The following is a 22,676-nucleotide window of genomic DNA, read 5'->3' as shown; positions in this document are numbered from 1 at the left end:
CAGTGTGATGGTCACCATCTGTCTGTGTGTGTGTGTCTCTCTGTCTGCGGCTGTCTTACCTGTTTCAGGTCCAGTGTGATGGTCACCGTCTGTCTGTCTGTGTGTGTGTCTGTCTCTCTGTCTGCGGCTGTCTCACCTGTTTCAGGTCCAGTGTGATGGTCACCGTCTTTCTGTCTGTGTGTGTCTGTCTCTCTGTCTGCGGCTGTCTCACCTGTTTCAGGTCCAGTGTGATGATCACCGTCTGTCTGTGTTTGTGTGTCTCTCTGTCTGCGGCTGTCTCACCTGTTTCAGGTCCAGTGTGATGGTCACCGTCTATCTGTGTGTGTCTGTCTCTCTGTCTGCGGCTGTCTCACCTGTTTCAGGTCCAGTGTGATGGTCACCGTCTGTCTGTGTGTGTCTGTCTCTCTGTCTGCAGCTGTCTCACCTGTTTCAGGTCCAGTGTGACGGGTCACCGTCTGTCTGTGTGTGTCTGTCTCTCTGTCTGCGGCTGTCTCACCTGTTTCAGGTCCAGTGTGACGGTCACCGTCTGTCTGTGTGTGTCTATCTCTCTGTCTGCGGCTGTCTCACCTGTTTCAGGTCCAGTGTGATGGTCACCGTCTGTCTGTGTGTCTGTGTCTGTCTCTCTGTCTGCGGCTGTCTCACCTGTTTCAGGTCCAGTGTGATGGTCACCGTCTGTCTGTCTGTGTCTGTCTCTCTGTCTGCGGCTGTCTCACCTGTTTCAGGTCCAGTGTGATGATCACTGTCTGTCTGTGTCTGTCTCTCTGTCTGCGGCTGTCTCACCTGTTTCAGGTCCAGTGTGATGATCACCGTCTGTCTGTGTGTGTCTGTCTCTCTGTCTGCGGCTGTCTCACCTGTTTCAGGTCCAGTGTGATGGTCACCGTCTGTCTGTGTGTGTCTGTCTCTCTGTCTGCGGCTGTCTCACCTGTTTCAGGTCCAGTGTGATGGTCACCGTCTGTCTGTGTGTGTCTGTCTCTCTGTCTGCGGCTGTCTCACCTGTTTCAGGTCCAGTGTGATGGTCACTGTCTGTCTGTCTGTGTCTGTCTCTCTGTCTGCGGCTGTCTCACCTGTTTCAGGTCCAGTGTGATGGTCACCGTCTGTCTGTGTGTGTCTGTCTCTCTGTCTGCGGTTGTCTCACCTGTTTCAGGTCCAGTGTGATGGTCACCGTCTGTCTGTGTGTGTCTGTCTCTCTGTCTGCGGCTGTCTCACCTGTTTCAGGTCCAGTGTGATGGTCACCGTCTGTGTGTGTGTGTGTGTGTGTCTCTCTGTCTGCGGCTGTCTCACCTGTTTCAGGTCCAGTGTGATGGTCACCGTCTGTGTGTGTGTGTGTGTGTGTGTCTCTCTGTCTGCGGCTGTCTCACCTGTTTCAGGTCCAGTGTGATGGTCACCGTCTGTCTGTGTGTGTCTGTCTCTCTGTCTGCGGCTGTCTCACCTGTTTCAGGTCCAGTGTGATGGTCACCGTCTGTGTGTGTGTGTGTGTGTGTGTGTGTGTGTCTCTCTGTCTGCGGCTGTCTCACCTGTTTCAGGACCAGTGTGATGGTCACCGTCTGTCTGTGTGTGTCTGTCTCTCTGTCTGCGGCTGTCTCACCTGTTTCAGGTCCAGTGTGATGGTCACCGTCTGTCTGTATGTGTCTGTCTCTCTGTCTGCGGCTGTCTCACCTGTTTTAGGTCCAGTGTGATGGTCACCATCTGTCTGTGTGTGTGTGTCTCTCTGTCTGCGGCTGTCTTACCTGTTTCAGGTCCAGTGTGATGGTCACCGTCTGTCTGTCTGTGTGTGTGTCTGTCTCTCTGTCTGCGGCTGTCTCACCTGTTTCAGGTCCAGTGTGATGGTCACCGTCTTTCTGTCTGTGTGTGTCTGTCTCTCTGTCTGCGGCTGTCTCACCTGTTTCAGGTCCAGTGTGATGATCACCGTCTGTCTGTGTTTGTGTGTCTCTCTGTCTGCGGCTGTCTCACCTGTTTCAGGTCCAGTGTGATGGTCACCGTCTGTCTGTATGTGTCTGTCTCTCTGTCTGCGGCTGTCTCACCTGTTTTAGGTCCAGTGTGATGGTCACCGTCTGTCTGTGTGTGTGTGTCTCTCTGTCTGCGGCTGTCTTACCTGTTTCAGGTCCAGTGTGATGGTCACCATCTGTCTGTGTGTGTGTCTCTCTGTCTGCGGCTGTCTTACCTGTTTCAGGTCCAGTGTGATGGTCACCGTCTGTCTGTCTGTGTGTGTGTCTGTCTCTCTGTCTGCGGCTGTCTCACCTGTTTCAGGTCCAGTGTGATGGTCACCGTCTTTCTGTCTGTGTGTGTCTGTCTCTCTGTCTGCGGCTGTCTCACCTGTTTCAGGTCCAGTGTGATGATCACCGTCTGTCTGTGTTTGTGTGTCTCTCTGTCTGCGGCTGTCTCACCTGTTTCAGGTCCAGTGTGATGGTCACCGTCTGTCTGTGTGTGTCTGTCTCTCTGTCTGCGGCTGTCTCACCTGTTTCAGGTCCAGTGTGATGGTCACCGTCTGTCTGTGTGTGTCTGTCTCTCTGTCTGCGGCTGTCTCACCTGTTTCAGGTCCAGTGTGATGGTCACCGTCTGTCTGTGTGTGTCTGTCTCTCTGTCTGCGGCTGTCTCACCTGTTTCAGGTCCAGTGTGATGGTCACCGTCTGTCTGTGTGTGTCTATCTCTCTGTCTGCGGCTGTCTCACCTGTTTCAGGTCCAGTGTGATGGTCACCGTCTGTCTGTGTGTCTGTGTCTGTCTCTCTGTCTGCGGCTGTCTCACCTGTTTCAGGTCCAGTGTGATGGTCACCGTCTGTCTGTCTGTGTCTGTCTCTCTGTCTGCGGCTGTCTCACCTGTTTCAGGTCCAGTGTGATGATCACTGTCTGTCTGTGTCTGTCTCTCTGTCTGCGGCTGTCTCACCTGTTTCAGGTCCAGTGTGATGATCACCGTCTGTCTGTGTGTGTCTGTCTCTCTGTCTGCGGCTGTCTCACCTGTTTCAGGTCCAGTGTGATGATCACCGTCTGTCTGTGTGTGTCTGTCTCTCTGTCTGCGGCTGTCTCACCTGTTTCAGGTCCAGTGTGATGGTCACCGTCTGTCTGTGTGTGTCTGTCTCTCTGTCTGCGGCTGTCTCACCTGTTTCAGGTCCAGTGTGATGGTCACCGTCTGTCTGTGTGTGTCTGTCTCTCTGTCTGCGGCTGTCTCACCTGTTTCAGGTCCAGTGTGATGGTCACTGTCTGTCTGTCTGTGTCTGTCTCTCTGTCTGCGGCTGTCTCACCTGTTTCAGGTCCAGTGTGATGGTCACTGTCTGTCTGTGTGTGTCTGTCTCTCTGTCTGCGGTTGTCTCACCTGTTTCAGGTCCAGTGTGATGGTCACCGTCTGTCTGTGTGTGTCTGTCTCTCTGTCTGCGGCTGTCTCACCTGTTTCAGGTCCAGTGTGATGGTCACCGTCTGTGTGTGTGTGTGTGTGTGTCTCTCTGTCTGCGGCTGTCTCACCTGTTTCAGGTCCAGTGTGATGGTCACCGTCTGTCTGTGTGTGTCTGTCTCTCTGTCTGCGGCTGTCTCACCTGTTTCAGGTCCAGTGTGATGGTCACCGTCTGTGTGTGTGTGTGTGTCTCTCTGTCTGCGGCTGTCTCACCTGTTTCAGGTCCAGTGTGATGGTCACCGTCTGTCTGTGTGTGTCTGTCTCTCTGTCTGCGGCTGTCTCACCTGTTTCAGGTCCAGTGTGATGGTCACCGTCTGTCTGTATGTGTCTGTCTCTCTGTCTGCGGCTGTCTCACCTGTTTTAGGTCCAGTGTGATGGTCACCGTCTGTCTGTGTGTGTGTGTCTCTCTGTCTGCGGCTGTCTTACCTGTTTCAGGTCCAGTGTGATGGTCACCGTCTGTCTGTATGTGTGTCTGTCTCTCTGTCTGCGGCTGTCTCACCTGTTTCAGGTCCAGTGTGATGGTCACCGTCTGTCTGTATGTGTCTGTCTCTCTGTCTGCGGCTGTCTCACCTGTTTTAGGTCCAGTGTGATGGTCACCGTCTGTCTGTGTGTGTGTGTCTCTCTGTCTGCGGCTGTCTTACCTGTTTCAGGTCCAGTGTGATGGTCACCATCTGTCTGTGTGTGTGTGTCTCTCTGTCTGCGGCTGTCTTACCTGTTTCAGGTCCAGTGTGATGGTCACCATCTGTCTGTGTGTGTGTGTCTCTCTGTCTGCGGCTGTCTTACCTGTTTCAGGTCCAGTGTGATGGTCACCGTCTGTCTGTCTGTGTGTGTGTCTGTCTCTCTGTCTGCGGCTGTCTCACCTGTTTCAGGTCCAGTGTGATGGTCACCGTCTTTCTGTCTGTGTGTGTCTGTCTCTCTGTCTGCGGCTGTCTCACCTGTTTCAGGTCCAGTGTGATGATCACCGTCTGTCTGTGTGTGTCTGTCTCTCTGTCTGCGGCTGTCTCACCTGTTTCAGGTCCAGTGTGATGGTCACCGTCTGTCTGTGTGTGTCTGTCTCTCTGTCTGCGGTTGTCTCACCTGTTTCAGGTCCAGTGTGATGGTCACCGTCTGTCTGTGTGTGTCTATCTCTCTGTCTGCGGCTGTCTCACCTGTTTCAGGTCCAGTGTGATGGTCACCGTCTGTCTGTGTGTCTGTGTCTGTCTCTCTGTCTGCGGCTGTCTCACCTGTTTCAGGTCCAGTGTGATGGTCACCGTCTGTCTGTCTGTGTCTGTCTCTCTGTCTGCGGCTGTCTCACCTGTTTCAGGTCCAGTGTGATGATCACTGTCTGTGTGTGTCTGTCTCTCTGTCTGCGGCTGTCTCACCTGTTTCAGGTCCAGTGTGATGATCACCGTCTGTCTGTGTGTGTCTGTCTCTCTGTCTGCGGCTGTCTCACCTGTTTCAGGTCCAGTGTGATGATCACCGTCTGTCTGTGTGTGTCTGTCTCTCTGTCTGCGGCTGTCTCACCTGTTTCAGGTCCAGTGTGATGGTCACCGTCTGTCTGTGTGTGTCTGTCTCTCTGTCTGCGGCTGTCTCACCTGTTTCAGGTCCAGTGTGATGGTCACCGTCTGTCTGTGTGTGTCTGTCTCTCTGTCTGCGGCTGTCTCACCTGTTTCAGGTCCAGTGTGATGGTCACCGTCTGTCTGTCTGTGTCTGTCTCTCTGTCTGCGGCTGTCTCACCTGTTTCAGGTCCAGTGTGATGATCACTGTCTGTCTGTGTGTGTCTGTCTCTCTGTCTGCGGTTGTCTCACCTGTTTCAGGTCCAGTGTGATGGTCACCGTCTGTCTGTCTGTGTCTGTCTCTCTGTCTGCGGCTGTCTCACCTGTTTCAGGTCCAGTGTGATGATCACTGTCTGTCTGTGTGTGTCTGTCTCTCTGTCTGCGGCTGTCTCACCTGTTTCAGGTCCAGTGTGATGGTCACCGTCTGTGTGTGTGTGTGTGTGTGTGTGTGTGTGTGTGTCTCTCTGTCTGCGGCTGTCTCACCTGTTTCAGGTCCAGTGTGATGGTCACCGTCTGTGTGTGTGTGTGTGTGTGTGTGTGTGTGTCTCTCTGTCTGCGGCTGTCTCACCTGTTTCAGGTCCAGTGTGATGGTCACCGTCTGTCTGTGTGTGTCTGTCTCTCTGTCTGCGGCTGTCTCACCTGTTTCAGGTCCAGTGTGATGGTCACCGTCTGTGTGTGTGTGCGCGTGTGTGTGTCTCTCTGTCTGCGGCTGTCTCACCTGTTTCAGGTCCAGTGTGATGGTCACCGTCTGTCTGTGTGTGTCTGTCTCTCTGTCTGCGGCTGTCTCACCTGTTTCAGGTCCAGTGTGATGGTCACCGTCTGTCTGTATGTGTCTGTCTCTCTGTCTGCGGCTGTCTCACCTGTTTCAGGTCCAGTGTGATGGTCACCGTCTGTGTGTGTGTGTCTGTCTCTCTGTCTGCGGCTGTCTCACCTGTTTCAGGTCCAGTGTGATGGTCACCGTCTGTCTGTGTGTGTCTGTCTCTCTGTCTGCGGCTGTCTCACCTGTTTCAGGTCCAGTGTGATGGTCACCGTCTGTGTGTGTGTGTCTGTCTCTCTGTCTGCGGCTGTCTCACCTGTTTCAGGTCCAGTGTGATGGTCACCGTCTGTCTGTGTGTGTCTGTCTCTCTGTCTGCGGCTGTCTCACCTGTTTCAGGTCCAGTGTGATGGTCACCGTCTGTGTGTGTGTGTGTCTGTCTCTCTGTCTGCGGCTGTCTCACCTGTTTCAGGTCCAGTGTGATGATCACCGTCTGTCTGTGTGTGTCTGTCTCTCTGTCTGCGGCTGTCTCACCTGTTTCAGGTCCAGTGTGATGGTCACCGTCTGTCTGTGTGTGTCTGTCTCTCTGTCTGCGGCTGTCTCACCTGTTTCAGGTCCAGTGTGATGATCACCGTCTGTCTGTGTGTGTCTGTCTCTCTGTCTGCGGCTGTCTCACCTGTTTCAGGTCCAGTGTGATGGTCACCGTCTGTCTGTGTGTGTCTGTCTCTCTGTCTGCGGCTGTCTCACCTGTTTCAGGTCCAGTGTGATGGTCACCGTCTGTCTGTGTGTGTCTGTCTCTCTGTCTGCGGCTGTCTCACCTGTTTCAGGTCCAGTGTGATGGTCACCGTCTGTCTGTCTGTGTCTGTCTCTCTGTCTGCGGCTGTCTCACCTGTTTCAGGTCCAGTGTGATGATCACTGTCTGTCTGTGTGTGTCTGTCTCTCTGTCTGCGGTTGTCTCACCTGTTTCAGGTCCAGTGTGATGGTCACCGTCTGTCTGTCTGTGTCTGTCTCTCTGTCTGCGGCTGTCTCACCTGTTTCAGGTCCAGTGTGATGATCACTGTCTGTCTGTGTGTGTCTGTCTCTCTGTCTGCGGCTGTCTCACCTGTTTCAGGTCCAGTGTGATGGTCACCGTCTGTGTGTGTGTGTGTGTGTGTGTGTGTGTGTGTGTCTCTCTGTCTGCGGCTGTCTCACCTGTTTCAGGTCCAGTGTGATGGTCACCGTCTGTCTGTGTGTGTCTGTCTCTCTGTCTGCGGCTGTCTCACCTGTTTCAGGTCCAGTGTGATGGTCACCGTCTGTGTGTGTGTGCGCGTGTGTGTCTCTCTGTCTGCGGCTGTCTCACCTGTTTCAGGTCCAGTGTGATGGTCACCGTCTGTCTGTGTGGGTGTGTCTGTCTCTCTGTCTGCGGCTGTCTCACCTGTTTCAGGTCCAGTGTGATGGTCACCGTCTGTCTGTATGTGTCTGTCTCTCTGTCTGCGGCTGTCTCACCTGTTTCAGGTCCAGTGTGATGGTCACCGTCTGTGTGTATGTGTCTGTCTCTCTGTCTGCGGCTGTCTCACCTGTTTCAGGTCCAGTGTGATGGTCACCGTCTGTGCTGTGTGTGTCTGTCTCTCTGTCTGCGGCTGTCTCACCTGTTTCAGGTCCAGTGTGATGGTCACCGTCTGTCTGTATGTGTCTGTCTCTCTGTCTGCGGCTGTCTCACCTGTTTCAGGTCCAGTGTGATGGTCACCGTCTGTCTGTATGTGTCTGTCTCTCTGTCTGCGGCTGTCTCACCTGTTTCAGGTCCAGTGTGATGGTCACCGTCTGTGTGTGTGTGTCTGTCTCTCTGTCTGCGGCTGTCTCACCTGTTTCAGGTCCAGTGTGATGGTCACCGTCTGTCTGTGTGTGTCTGTCTCTCTGTCTGCGGCTGTCTCACCTGTTTCAGGTCCAGTGTGATGGTCACCGTCTGTGTGTGTGTGTCTGTCTCTCTGTCTGCGGCTGTCTCACCTGTTTCAGGTCCAGTGTGATGGTCACCGTCTGTCTGTGTGTGTCTGTCTCTCTGTCTGCGGCTGTCTCACCTGTTTCAGGTCCAGTGTGATGGTCACCGTCTGTGTGTGTGTGTGTCTGTCTCTCTGTCTGCGGCTGTCTCACCTGTTTCAGGTCCAGTGTGATGATCACCGTCTGTCTGTGTGTGTCTGTCTCTCTGTCTGCGGCTGTCTCACCTGTTTCAGGTCCAGTGTGATGGTCACCGTCTGTCTGTGTGTGTCTGTCTCTCTGTCTGCGGCTGTCTCACCTGTTTCAGGTCCAGTGTGATGATCACCGTCTGTCTGTGTGTGTCTGTCTCTCTGTCTGCGGCTGTCTCACCTGTTTCAGGTCCAGTGTGATGGTCACCGTCTGTCTGTGTGTGTCTGTCTCTCTGTCTGCGGCTGTCTCACCTGTTTCAGGTCCAGTGTGATGGTCACCGTCTGTCTGTGTGTGTCTGTCTCTCTGTCTGCGGCTGTCTCACCTGTTTCAGGTCCAGTGTGATGGTCACCGTCTGTGTGTGTGTGTGTCTGTCTCTCTGTCTGCGGCTGTCTCACCTGTTTCAGGTCCAGTGTGATGATCACCGTCTGTCTGTGTGTGTCTGTCTCTCTGTCTGCGGCTGTCTCACCTGTTTCAGGTCCAGTGTGATGGTCACCGTCTGTCTGTGTGTGTCTGTCTCTCTGTCTGCGGCTGTCTCACCTGTTTCAGGTCCAGTGTGATGGTCACCCAGTGGAACTGGTCTCCGTTCTTGATGCTAGGACTCTGCCACCACTGGTTGGTTCCGTCGATGGCGTGAGTGATCGGATGTCTCTCTGCCACAGACAGATCAGTGATGTGAGCACAGTTTTGAAGTACCATGTGTGCACTGCAGTATCATGAAGTACTGATGGCACTACCTCATTAACGCCACAAAAAACTAAAAGAAATTTGAAATATTTCTCTTCATAACAGTTAACATACAAACTACAAAGTAAAACGCATAGTAAGATCAATGATTATTTACAACAACTGTAAGTAAAAGTTCTGACAAAACACTGTAAATCATAAAAAATGAAAAGAACATTACTGTATAAATCCTACAGACCATAATAATCTGAAACCACACGCCTAAAATTAGCATAATGTCAGCTGACTGATGAGGACCAATGAGAGGCCATCGTTCACTCCCTTTTTCCCTCCAAATAAAAGCGACAATATTGACAAAAATGGTCATGGTTTTGTGTTTTGCCTGGATCAGTTAGCGCGCTACGACCACGTGTCGCATTTGTGCAATAAAAGTGAGACTTTCTCAGCCTCAGGAGCAGCAGTGTTTGATTTTGTTACCAGGATTTCCCTGTGATGTCACTGGGGATTCCCCTAAAAGTTCCTTCCTCCCTGCACAGGAAACAATTTACACACTCAAACCCTGTGCTTCTGGCGGGTTTCTGTCCTGATGGTGGCGCTAGTGGCCACCTGAGAGGACGGTGAGTGACTCGGTACCTTTGGAGCTGCTGGACTTGGCGTCACACGTGAGGCAGTGTGCGTTCTGGATCTGTTGTTCTGGGACGTGTTCCACCAGCTTGCAGTACACCTCGGGTACCGCGCTCCCACACGTGGCGTTACTGCTGATCCGTGCATCAGTCGCCAGGTTAGAGATGGCTGGAAACAGTCCTGAAAAACATGGTGGCACGCCGCCGTTATAGTCAGTATACTGCAAAATGGGGTCAACCTGCCACGAACTGCAATCGCTGTCCTGATTGCTGCATCTTGTAAAAAATTTCAAATACTATAACATATCAAAAGTATCGAAAAATCTAACTATGGGAACATTTCAAAAAATTGTCTCAAAGACACCCACCCTCAACAATTTTTAAATCTCATTTTATTTATGTATAATTTTCTTATATTTGGCATTTTTACCTATAGTTATTTATTTATTATATATTTTATGCTTAATTATATGAAACTCTTGATCATTTCATCACTGTTGAAGTAAAATTAAACTGTGATGTAAAGTTATACACATGAGCTGTATCACTTTTAAGGCATGCAAACTTATTTTCTCTCTTGAATCTGAAAGATTACGATGTGATCATTCAGGCGCCGTCACACTGAGCACGAATGAAGGCGAATCAGGCTGAACTGGGGGAAAAAGGCCAAACTTCTAGGTGCGGTCAGGAGGGACAGACATTCGGACAATCATGTACAAATGCCATATGTCATACCAAATGCTGGGCGAATTGGAGATTCGGCTCCGCACCTTAGAAAATCCTACAGCTAGCCAGGCCCCTGTAGTTGGTGCAGACCAAGGTAGCTTAGCTGCCATTAGCTGTCCCCCAGCAGATCCTGAACAGCCGGGAAAGCAGGCCGACTGGGTGACTGTGAGGAGGAAGCGTAGTCCTAAACAGAAAACCCCTGTACACCGCCAACCCGTTCACATTTCTAACCGTTTTTCCCCACTCGGCGACACACCCACCGAGGATTCAAACTCTGGTTATTGGCGACTCTGTTTTGAGAAATGTGAAGTTAGCGACACCAGCAACCATAGTCAATTGTCTTCCGGGGGCCAAAGCAGGCGACATTGAAGGAAATTTGAAACTGCTGGCTAAGGCTAAGCGTAAATTTGGTAAGATTGTAATTCACGTCGGCAGTAATGACACCCGGTTACACCAATCGAAGGTCACTAAAATTAACATTGAATCGGTGTGTAACTTTGCAAAAACAATGTCGGACTCTGTAGTTTTCTCTGGGCCCCTCCCCAATCGGACCGGGAGTGACATGTTTAGCCGCATGTTCTCCTTGAATTGCTGGCTGTCTGAGTGCTGTCCAAAAAATGAGGTGGGCTTCATAGATAATTGGCAAAGCTTCTGGGGAAAACCTGGTCTTGTTAGGAGAGACGGCAACCATCCCACTTTGGATGGAGCAGCTCTCATTTCTAGAAATCTGGCCAGTTTTATTAAACCCTCCAAATCGTGACTATCCAGGGTTGGGACCAGGAAGCAGAGTTGTAGTCTTACACACCTCTCTGCAGCTTCTCTCCCCCTGCCATCCCCTCATTACCCCATCCCCGTAGAGACGGTGCCTGCTCCCAGACCACAAACAACCAGTAAAAATCTATTTAAGCATAAAAATTCAAAAAGAAAAAATAATATAGCACCTTCAACTGCACCACAGACTAAAACAGTTAAATGTGGTCTATTAAACATTAGCTCTCTCTTCTAAGTCCCTGTTGGTAAATGATATAATAATTGATCAACATATTGATTTATTCTGCCTTACAGAAACCTGGTTACAGCAGGATGAATATGTTAGTTTAAATGAGTCAACACCCCCGAGTCACAATAACTGTCAGAATGCTCGTAGCACGAGCCGAGGGGGAGGATTAGCAGCAATCTTCCATTCCAGCTTATTAATTAATCAAAGACCCAGACAGAGCTTTAATTCATTTGAAAGCTTGACTCTTAGTCTTGTCCATCCAAATTGGAAGTCCCAAAAACCAATTTTATTTGTTATTATCTATCGTCCTCCTGGTCGTTACTGTGAGTTTCTTTGTGAATTTTCAGACCTTTTGTCTGACTTAGTCTCAACTTTTGTCTGACAGCCTCAACACTGCATTTAATCTATTGTTAGGCTCAATTGGCTTCGCTCAAAATGTAAATGAGTCCACCCACCACTTTAACCACACTTTAGATCTTGTTCTGACTTATGGTATGGAAAGTGAAGACTTAACAGTATTCCCTGAAAACTCCCTTCTGTCTGATCATTTCTTAATAACATTTACATTTACTTTAATGGACTACCCAGCAGTGGGGAATAAGTTTCATTACAGTAGAAGTCTTTCTGAAAGTGCTGTAACTAGGTTTAAGGATATGATTCCTTCTTTGTTATGTTCTCCAATGCCATATACTAACACGGTTCAGAGTAGCTACTTAACTCTGTGAGTGAGATAGATTATCTCGTCAATAGTTTTACATCCTCATTGAGCACAACTTTGGATGCTGTAGCTCCTCTGAAAAATCAGAAGTGCCTGACTCCGTGGTATAACTCACAAACTCGCAGCTTAAAGCAGATAACCCGTAAGTTGGAGAGGAAATGGTGTCTCACTAATTTAGAAGATCTTCACTTAGCCTGGAAAAAGAGTCTATTGCTCTATAAAAAAGCCCTCCGAAAAGCTAGGACATCTTACTACTCATCACTAATCGAAGAAAATAAGAACAACCCCAGGTTTCTTTTCAGCACTGTAGCCAGGCTGACAAAGAGTCAGAGCTCTATTGAGCTGAGTATTCCTTTAACTTTAACTAGTAATGACTTCATGACTGTCTTTGCTAATAAAATGTTAACTATTAGAGAAAAAATTACTCATAACCATCCCAAAGACATATCGTTATCTTTGGCTGCTTTCAGTGATGCTGGTATTTGGTTAGACTCTTTCTCTCCGATTGTTCTGTCTGAGTTATCTGCAGAGGAATGGTCTATTTGAAGAGTTTCAGTCAGGTTCATCATAGTACAGAAACAGCATTAGTGAAGGTTACAAATGATCTTCTTATGGCCTCAGACAGTGGACTCATCTCTGTGCTTGTTCTGTTAGACCTCAGTGCTGCTTTTGATACTGTTGACCATAAAATTTTATTACAGAGATTAGAGCATGCCATAGGTATTAAAGGCACTGCGCTGTGGTGGTTTGAATCATATTTATCTATGAGTTCCACAAGGTTCTGTGCTAGGACCAATTTTATTCACTTTATACATGCTTCCCTTAGGCAGTATTATTAGAAAGCATTGCTTAAATTTTCATTGTTACACAGTGATACCCAGCTTTATCTATCCATGAAGCCAGAGGACACACCAATTAGTTAAACTGCAGGATTGTCTTACAGACATAAAGACATGGGTGACCTCTAATTTCCTGCTTTTAAATTCAGATAAAACTGAAGTTATTGTACTTGGCCCCACAAATCTAGCAGGAGAGAGCATATCTCACCCGTGTTGGCCTCTCTTCATTGGCTTCCTGTTAATTCTAGAATAGAATTTAAAATTCTTCTTCTTACTTATAAGGTTTTGAATAATCAGGTCCCATTTTATCTTAGGGACCTCATAGTACCATATCACCCCAATAGAGCGCTTCGCTCTCAGACTGCAGGCTTACTTGTAGTTCCTAGGGTTTGTAAGAGTAGAATGGGAGGCAGAGCCTTTAGCTTTCAGGCTCCTCTCCTGTGGAACCAGCTCCCAATTCAGATCAGGGAGACAGACACCCTCTCTACTTTTAAGATTAGGCTTAAAACCTTCCTTTTTGCTAAAGCTTATAGTTAGGGCTGGATCAGGTGACCCTGAACCATCCCTTAGTTATGCTGCTATAGACTTAGACTGCTGGGGGGTTCCCATGATGCACTGTTTCTTTCTCTTTTTGCTCTGTATGCACCACTCTGCATTTAATCATTAGTGATCGATCTCTGCTCCCCTCCACAGCATGTCTTTTTCCTGGTTCTCTCCCTCAGCCCCAACCAGTCCCAGCAGAAGACTGCCCCTCCCTGAGTCTGGTTCTGCTGGAGGTTTCTTCCTGTTAAAAGGGAGTTTTTCCTTCCCACTGTCGCCAAGTGCTTGCTCATAGGGGGTCATTTTGACCGTTGGGGTTTTTCTGTAATTATTGTATGGCCTTGCCTTACAATATAAAGCGCCTTGGGGCAACTGTTTGTTGTGATTTGGCGCTATATAAATAAAATTGATTTGATTTGATATGTCCGCTTAGAATGTGGGCGGATCCCACTTCAAATGATTCGTGCACGATGGCAGTCGAAAGGTAGTTGGAGAACAGTACAAACCCAAAGAATGCTGTCAGAATGTACTGACTTTATCAATAAATCACGCCAACTGCCGGACGAATGCGGTCAATTGCCACCTGATGTCCAAAAGTCTGGGGGGCAAACATGTGGAGAGGAGAATGGGAGCCAGCGCTGTGCCCGCCCTTTGCACAAGACCTGTCATTACTGGATATGGACATACATCCAACTTATGGACTGGATTCATGTCACATGTGTCAAAGCTGACTTTCACATGCCTCACTCACTCACTCTCTCACTCACTGCCCCGGTCTCTCACTAACTCGCTCACTGCCTCGCTCTCACTCACTCACTCACTGCTTTGCTCTCACTCACTCACTCACTGCCTCACTCACTCACTCACTCACTGCCTTGCTCTCTCACTCACTCACTCACTGCCTCGCTCTCTCACTCACTCATTCACTGCCTCACTCACTCACTCACTCACTGCTTTGCTCTCACTCACTCACTCACTCACTGCCTCACTCACTCACTCACTGCCTCGCTCTCTCACTCACTCACTCACTGCCTCACTCACTCACTCACTGCCTCGCTCTCTCACTCACTCACTCACTCACTCACTCACTGCCTCGCTCTCTCACTCACTAACTCACTGCCTCGCTCACTCACTCACTGCCTCACTCACTCACTCATTTACTGCCTCAATCACTCCCTCACTCACTCACTCACTGCCTCGCTCTCTCACTCACTCACTCACTCACTCACTCACTGCCTCGCTCTCTCACTCACTCACTGCATCGCTCACTCACTCACTCACTCATTCACTGCCTTGCTCTCACTCACTCACTCACTGCTTTGCTCTCACTCACTCACTCACTCACTCACTGCCTCACTCACTCACTCACTCACTCCCTCGCTCTCTCAGTCACTACCTCGCTCTGTCACTCACTCACTACCTTCCTCACTTGCTCCCTCCCTCACTCATTACCTCCCTCGCTCGCTCACTCACGATCTCCCTCGCTCGCTCACTCACGATCTCCCTCGCTCGCTCACTCACTACCTCCTTTGCTCGCTCACTCACTCACTACCTCACTCACTCACTACCTCATTCTCTCATTCACTCACTCACTTATTCACTGCCTCACTCACTCACTCACTCGCTCTCTCACTCACTGCCTTGCTCACTCACTCACTGCCTTGCTCTCTCACTCACTCGCTCACTCACTTGCTCACTCCCTCGCTCTCTTACTCACTCACTCACTGCCTCGCTCTCACTCACTCCCTCATTCACTCACTGCCTCGCTCACTCACTCATTCACTCCCTCTCTACCTTGCTCACTCACTCACTCACTCACTGCCTTGCTCTCTCACTCACTCGCTCACTCCCTCACTCACTTACTTGCTCGCTCACTCCCTCACTCACTTACTCACTCCCTCACTCATTCACTGCCTCGCTCACTCCCTCACTCACTCACTGCCTCGCTCTCACTCCCTCACTACTTCGCTCTCACTCACTCACTGCCTCGCTCACTCGCTCCCTCACTGCCTCGCTCACTCATTCACTGCCTCACTCACTCATTCACTGCCTCGCTCACTCAGTACCTCGCTCTCCCTCACTCACTCACTACCTCGCTCTCTCTTTCTCCCTCACTCACTCACTGCCTCGCTCTCTCACTCACTCACTCCACTGCCTTGCTCACTCACTCACTCACTACCTCCTTCGCTCGCTCACTCACTCACTACCTCGCTGGCTCGCTCACTCACTCACTACCTCGCTCTCTCGCTCACTCACTGCCTCGCTCACTCACTCACTGCCTTGCTCTCTCTCACTCACTCACTGCCTTGCTCTCACTATCTCACTCACTCACTCTCTCACTCACTACCTCGCTCTCTCACTCTCTCACTCACTACCTCGCTCTCTCGCTCATTCACTGCCTCGCTCTCTCACTCACTCACTCACTGCCTCGCTCTCACTCACTACCTTCCTCACTCGCTCACTCACTCACTACCTCCCTTGCTCGCTCACTCATGCACTACCTCCTTCGGTCGCTCACTCACTCACTACCTCACTGGCTCATTCACTCACTCACTCACTCTCTCACTCACTCTCTCACTACCTCGCTCGCTCGCTCACTCACTCTCTCACTATCGCGCTCTCTCACTCACTCACTCTCTCAGTACCTCGCTCTCCTGCTCACTCACTGCCTCGCTCACTCACTCACTGCCTCGCTCACTCACTCACTGCCTCGCTCTCTCTCACTCACTCACTCGCTCACTCACTCAATGCCTCGCTCGTTCACTCACTCACTGCCTCGCTCGCTCGCTCGCTCTCTCACTCACTCACTATCAATCAATCAATTTTATTTATATAGCGCCAAATCACAACAAACAGTTGCCCCAAGGCGCTTTATATTGTAAGGCAAAGCCATACAATAATTACGGAAAAACCCCAACGGTCAAAACGACCCCCTGTGAGCAAGCACTTGGCTACAGTGGGAAGGAAAAACTCCCTTTTAACAGGAAGAAACCTCCAGCAGAACCAGGCTCAGGGAGGGGCAGTCTTCTGCTGGGACTGGTTGGGGCTGAGGGAGAGAACCAGGAAAAAGACATGCTGTGGAGGGGAGCAGAGATCGATCACTAATGATTAAATGCAGAGTGGTGCATACAGAGCAAAAAGAGAAAGAAACACTCAGTGCATCATGGGAACCCCCCAGCAGTCTACGTCTATAGCAGCATAACTAAGGGATGGTTCAGGGTCACCTGATCTAGCCCTAACTATAAGCTTTAGCAAAAAGGAAAGTTTTAAGCCTAATCTTAAAAGTAGAGAGGGTGTCTGTCTCCCTGATCTGAATTGGGAGCTGGTTCCACAGGAGAGGAGCCTGAAAGCTGAAGGCTCTGCCTCCCATTCTACTCTTACAAACCCTAGGAACTACAAGTAAGCCTGCAGTCTGAGAGCGAAGTGCTCTATTGGGGTGATATGGTACTATGAGGTCCCTAAGATAAGATGACTTTGAATGACATATCCTGATCAAAAATGACTCCAAGATTTCTTACAGGAGATGGGGTGAGAGGAAGTGGAGGAGATGGTGTGAGAGGAAGTGGTGTGAGAGGAGGTGGAGGAGATGGTGTGAGAGGAGGTAGAGGAGATGGAGGAGATGGTGTGAGAGGAAGTGGTGTGAGAGGAGGTGGAGGAGATGGTGTGAGAGGAAGTGGAGGAGATGGAGGAGATGGTGTGAGATGAAGTGGTGTGAGAGGAGGTGGAGTAGATGGTGTGAGAGGAGGTAGGGGAGATGGTGTGAGAGGAAGTGGAGGAGATGGAGGAGATGGTGTGAGAGGAGGTGGTGTGAGAGGAGGTGGAGGAGATGGTGTGAGAGGAGGTAGAGGAGGTGGAGGAGATGGTGTGAGAGGAAGTGGAGGAGATGGAGGAGATGGTGTGAGATGAAGTGGTGTGAGAGGAGGTGGAGGAGATGGTGTGAGAGGAGGTAGGGGAGATGGTGTGAGAGGAAGTGGAGGAGATGGAGGAGATGGTGTGAGAGGAGGTGGTGTGAGAGGAGGTGGAGGAGATGGTGTGAGAGGAGGTGGTGTGAGAGGAGGTGGAGGAGATGGTGTGAGAGGAGGTGGAGGAGATGGTGTGAGAGGAGGTGGTGTGAGAGGAGGTGGAGGAGATGGAGGAGATGGTGTGAGAGGAAGTGGTGTGAGAGGAGGTGGAGGAGATAGTGTGAGAGGAAGTGGTGTGAGAGGAGGTGGAGGAGATGGTGTGAGAGGAAGTGGTGTGAGAGGAGGTGGAGCAGATGGTGTGAGAGGAGGTGGAGGAGATGGTGTGAGAGGAAGTGGTGTGAGAGGAGGTGGAGGAGATGGTGTGAGAGGAGGTGGAGGAGGTGGAGAAGGAGGAGGTCAGTGAAGACAAAGAACAGTAACATCTGATGAATTGACCGTGTTCTTGTGCACAGTATGAGCCTGAGGGAGGACGACAAAGAGTCCAACCAAACATCAGTAGATTCACTGAGTCCACCAGAATCCAAAGATTTAGAGAAGAGAACAGGTCATTACCTTTTCTGACATTATAGTATGTAAATGTTGACAGGAATTACTGTCTGACTATACTATATACTGTACCACAGTATACTGTAAGGAAATACATGTTTCAGTACATCACTGTGCCAGTGCACTGTAGTACTCGCTGCCAACCACCAGCAGTGGTTGGCTCTCACTGCGGTATTGTATCACATCCTGTTCCGGAGCACAGCGGTGTTTTGCTGTATCTGTTAGCTGTTTAATCTGCGCAGTTAGATTGATCTATGTACCTAGATAACGATTTGTTTCACAGTGTAATCTTCACGTGCCTTAACTAAAGCACTCCCTCTGCTGAATCACCTCTAAATTATTTACACATTATTCACTTTGCGTGTTTTTAGGAATCCGCTAGCTTAGCGCAGCTACTAGCTCTTAGCAGGTTTAGCATGGCGGCTTCTCCTGTCTCTCCCACACTTTTCTGCTCTGGGTGTGAAATGTTTAGTTATTCCTCAGCCTCCTTTAGCAGTAATGGTACTTGTAATAAGTGTAGCTTATTCGTAGCTTTGGAGGCCAGGCTGGGCGAATTGGAGACTCGGCTCCGCACCGTGGAAAATTCTACAGCTAGCCAGCCCTTACCAAAAAGTAGTACATGCAAGTATGTTTCAAGTATACTTCCAGTTTACTTTTTATATACTTATCAGTACTACTTTTTGGTAAGGGAGGCCCCTGTAGTCAGTGCGGACCAAGGTAGCTTAGCCGCCGTTAGTTCCCTCCCGGCAGATCCCGAGCAGCCGGGAAAGCAGGCCGACTGGGTGACTGTGAGGAGGAAGCGTAGTCCTAAACAGAAGCCCCATGTACACCACCAACCTGTTCACATTTCTAACCGTTTTTCCCCACTCGGCGACACACCCACCGAGGAACAAACTCTGGTTATTGGCGACTCTGTTTTGAGAAATGTGAAGTTAGCGACACCAGCAACCATCGTCAATTGTCTTCCGGGGGCCAGAGCAGGTGACATTGAAGGAAATTTGAAACTGCTGGCTAAGGCTAAGCGTAAATTTGGTAAGATTGTAATTCACATCGGCAGTAATGACACCCGGTTACGCCAATCGGAGGTCACTAAAATTAATATTGAATCGGTGTGTAACTTTGCAAAAACAATGTCAGACTCTGTAGTTTTCTCTGGGCCCCTCCCCAATCGGACCAGGAGTCATAGATAATTGGCAAAGCTTCTGGGGAAAACCTGGTCTTGTTAGGAGAGACGGCATCCATCCCACTTTGGATGGAGCAGCTCTCATTTCTAGAAATCTGGCCAATTTTCTTAAATCCTCCAAACCGTGACTATCCAGGGTTTGGACCAGGAAGCAGAGTTGTAGTCTTACACACCTCTCTGCAGCTTCTCTCCCCCTGCCATCCCCCCAATACCCCATCCCCGTAGAGACGGTGCCTGCTCCCAGACCACCAATAATCAGTAAAAATCTATTTAAGCATAAAAATTCTAAAAGAAAAACTAATATAGCACCTTCAACTGCACCACAGACTAAAACAGTTAAATGTGGTCTATTAAACATTAGATCTCTCTCTTCTAAGTCCCTGTTAGTAAATGATTTAATAATTGATCAACATATTGATTTATTCTGCCTTACAGAAACCTGGTTACAGCAGGATGAATATGTTAGTTTAAATGAGTCTGTTGTCATCTATCGTCCACCTGGTCATTACTGTGAGTTTCTCTGTGAATTTTCGGACCTTTTGTCTGACTTAGTGCTTAGCTCAGATAAGATAATTATAGTGGGCGATTTTAACATCCACACAGATGCTGAGAATGACAGCCTCAACACTGCATTTAATCTATTGTTAGACTCGATTGGCTTTGCTCAAAATGTAAATGAGTCCACCCACCGCTTTAATCATACCTTAGATCTTGTTCTGACTTATGGTATGGAAATTGAAGACTTAACAGTATTCCCTGAAAACCCCCTTCTGTCTGATCATTTCTTAATAACATTTACATTTACTCTGATGGACTACCCAGCAGTGGGGAATAAGTTTCATTACAGTAGAAGTCTTTCAGAAAGCGCTGTAACTAGGTTTAAGGATATGATTCCTTCTTTATGTTCTCTAATGCCATATACCAGCACAGTGCAGAGTAGCTACCTAAACTCTGTAAGGGAGATAGATTATCTCGTCAATAGTTTTATATCCTCATTGAGGACAACTTTGGATGCTGTAGCTCCTCTGAAAAAGAGAGTCTTAAATCAGAAGTGCCTGACTCCATGGTATAACTCACAAACTCGCAGCTTAAAGCAGATAACCCGTAAGTTGGAGAGGAAATGGCGTCTCACTAATTTAGAAGATCTTCACTTAGCCTGGAAAAAGAGTCTGTTGCTCTATAAAAAAGCCCTCCATAAAGCTAGGACATCTTACTACTCATCACTAATTGAAGAAAATAAGAACCCCAGGTTTCTTTTCAGCACTGTAGCCAGGCTGACAAATAGTCAGAGCTCTATTGAGCCAGTACTCCTTTAACTTTAACTAGTAATGACTTCATGACTTTCTTTGCTAATAAAATATTAACTATTAGAGAAAAAATTACTCATAACCATCCCAAAGACGTATCGTTATCTTTGGCTGCTTTCAGTGATGCCGGTATTTGGTTAGACTCTTTCTCTCCGATTGTTCTGTCTGAGTTATTTTCATTAGTTACTTCCTCCAAACCATCAACATGTCTATTAGACCCCATTCCTACCAGGCTGCTCAAGGAAGCCCTACCATTAATTAATGCTTCGATCTTAAATATGATCAATCTATCTTTATTAGTTGGCTATGTACCACAGGCTTTTAAGGTGGCAGTAATTAAACCATTACTTAAAAAGCCATCACTTGACCCAGCTAATTATAGGCCAATCTCCAACCTTCCTTTTCTCTCAGAAATTCTTGAAAGGGTAGTTGTAAAACAGCTAACTGATCATCTGCAGAGGAATGGTCTATTTGAAGAGTTTCAGTCGGGGTTTAGAATTCATCATAGTACAGAAACAGCATTAGTGAAGGTTACAAATGATCTTCTTATGGCCTCAGACAGTGGACTCATCTCTGTGCTTGTTCTGTTAGACCTCAGTGCTGCTTTTGATACTGTTGACCACAAAATTTTATTACAGAGATTAGAGCATGCCATAGGTATTAAAGGCACTGTGCTGCGGTGGTTTGAATCATATTTATCTAATAGATTACAATTTGTTCATGTAAATGGGGAGTCTTCACAGACTAAAGTTAATTATGGAGTTCCACAAGGTTCTGTGCTAGGACCAATTTTATTCACTTTATACATGCTTCCCTTAGGCAGTATTATTAGACAGCATTGCTTAAATTTTCATTGTTACGCAGATGATACCCAGCTTTAGCTATCCATGAAGCCAGAGGACACACACCAATTAGCTAAACTGCAGGATTGTCTTACAGACATAAAGACATGGATGACCTCTAATTTCCTGCTTTTAAACTCAGATAAAACTGAAGTTATTGTACTTGGCCCCACAAATCTTAGAAACATGGTGTCTAACCAGATCCTTACTCTGGATGGCATTACCCTGACCTCTAGTAATACTGTGAGAAATCTTGGAGTCATTTTTGATCAGGATATGTCCTTCAATGCGCATATTAAACAAATATGTAGGACTGCTTTTTTGCATTTGTGCAATATCTCTAAAATTAGAAAGGTCTTGTCTCAGAGTGATGCTGAAAAACTAATTTATGCATTTATTTCCTCTAGGCTGGACTATTGTAATTCATTATTATCAGGTTGTCCTAAAAGTTCCCTGAAAAGCCTTCAGTTAATTCAAAATGCTGCAGCTAGAGTACTGACAGGGACTAGAAGGAGAGAGCATATCTCACCCATATTGGCCTCTCTTCATTGGCTTCCTGTTAATTCTAGAATAGAATTTAAAATTCTTCTTCTTACTTATAAGGTTTTGAATAATCAGGTCCCATCTTATCTTAGGGACCTCGTAGTACCATATCACTCCAATAGAGCGCTTCGCTCTCAGACTGCAGGCTTACTTGTAGTTCCTAGGGTTTGTAAGAGTAGAATGGGAGGCAAAGCCTTCAGCTTTCAGGCTCCTCTCCTCTGGAACCAGCTCCCAATTCGGATCAGGGAGACAGACACCCTCTCTACTTTTAAGATTAGGCTTAAAACTTTCCTTTTTGCTAAAGCTTATAGTTAGGGCTGGATCAGGTGACCCTGAACCATCCCTTAGTTATGCTGCTATAGACTTAGACTGCTGGGGGGTTCCCATGATGCACTGAGTGTTTCTTTCTCTTTTTGCTCTGTATGCACCACTCTGCATTTAATCATTAGTGATTGATCTCTGCTCCCCTCCACAGCATGTCTTTTTCCTGATTCTCTCTGAGCCTAGTTCTGCTGGAGGTTTCTTCCTGTTAAAAGGGAGTTTTTCCTTCCCACTGTCGCCAAGTGCTTGCTCACAGGGGGTCGTTTTGACAGTTGGGGTTTTTCTGTAATTATTGTATGGCTTTGCCTTACAATATAAAGCGCCTTGGGGCAACTGTTTGTTGTGATTTGGCGCTATATAAATGAAATTGATTTGATTTGATTTAGTATTGTTACGGAGGCTCAGTCTAACTGTAGTATTGTAACGGAGGCTCAGTCTAACTCTAGTATTGTAACGGAGGCTCAGTCTAACTGTAGTATTGTTACGGAGGCTCAGTCTAACTGTAGTATTGTAACGGAGGCTCAGTCTAACTGTAGCATTGTAACGGAGGCCCAGTCTAACTGTAGTATTGTTCTGGAGGCTCAGTCTAACTGTAGTATTGTAACGGAGGCTCAGTCTAACTGTAGTATTGTTATGGCGGCTCAGTCTAACTGTAGTATTGTAACGGAAGCTCAGTCTAACAGTAGTATTGTTCTGGAGGCTCAGTCTACCTGTAGTATTGTAACGGAGGCTCAGTCTAACTGTAGTACTGTTCTGGAGACTCAGTCTAACTGTAGTATTGTAACGGAGGCTCAGTCTAACTGTAGTATTGTTATGGCGGCTCAGTCTAACTGTAGTATTGTAACGGAAGCTCAGTCTAACAGTAGTATTGTTATGGAGGCTCAGTCTAACTGTAGTATTGTTACGGAGACTCAGTCTAACTGTAGCATTGTAACGGAGGCTCAGTCTAACTGTAGCATTGTAACGGAGGCTCAGTCTAACTGTAGTATTGTAACGGAGGCTCAGTCTAAC

At 48.3% G+C, this 22,676-nt stretch overlaps 1 protein-coding gene across 1 annotated transcript in view; it reads right to left on the bottom strand.

Moving 5' to 3' along the window:
• Positions 1-17,416, bottom strand: part of lama1 (laminin, alpha 1) — a 309,926-nt gene extending 292,510 nt beyond the window's left edge. The window contains 3 exon segments of the mRNA XM_034180072.1: positions 8,369-8,481; positions 9,149-9,319; positions 16,465-17,416. Coding sequence (XP_034035963.1) covers positions 8,369-8,481; positions 9,149-9,319; positions 16,465-17,416 — 1,236 coding nt within the window.
• Positions 17,417-22,676: the final 5,260 nt, after the last annotated feature.

This window comes from Thalassophryne amazonica, chromosome 1 (genome assembly GCF_902500255.1).
Source record: "Thalassophryne amazonica chromosome 1, fThaAma1.1, whole genome shotgun sequence".
Taxonomy (NCBI): Eukaryota; Metazoa; Chordata; class Actinopteri; order Batrachoidiformes; family Batrachoididae; genus Thalassophryne; species Thalassophryne amazonica.
Note: the sequence above shows the minus strand (reverse complement) of the source record. Positions and strands in the feature narration are given on the sequence as shown.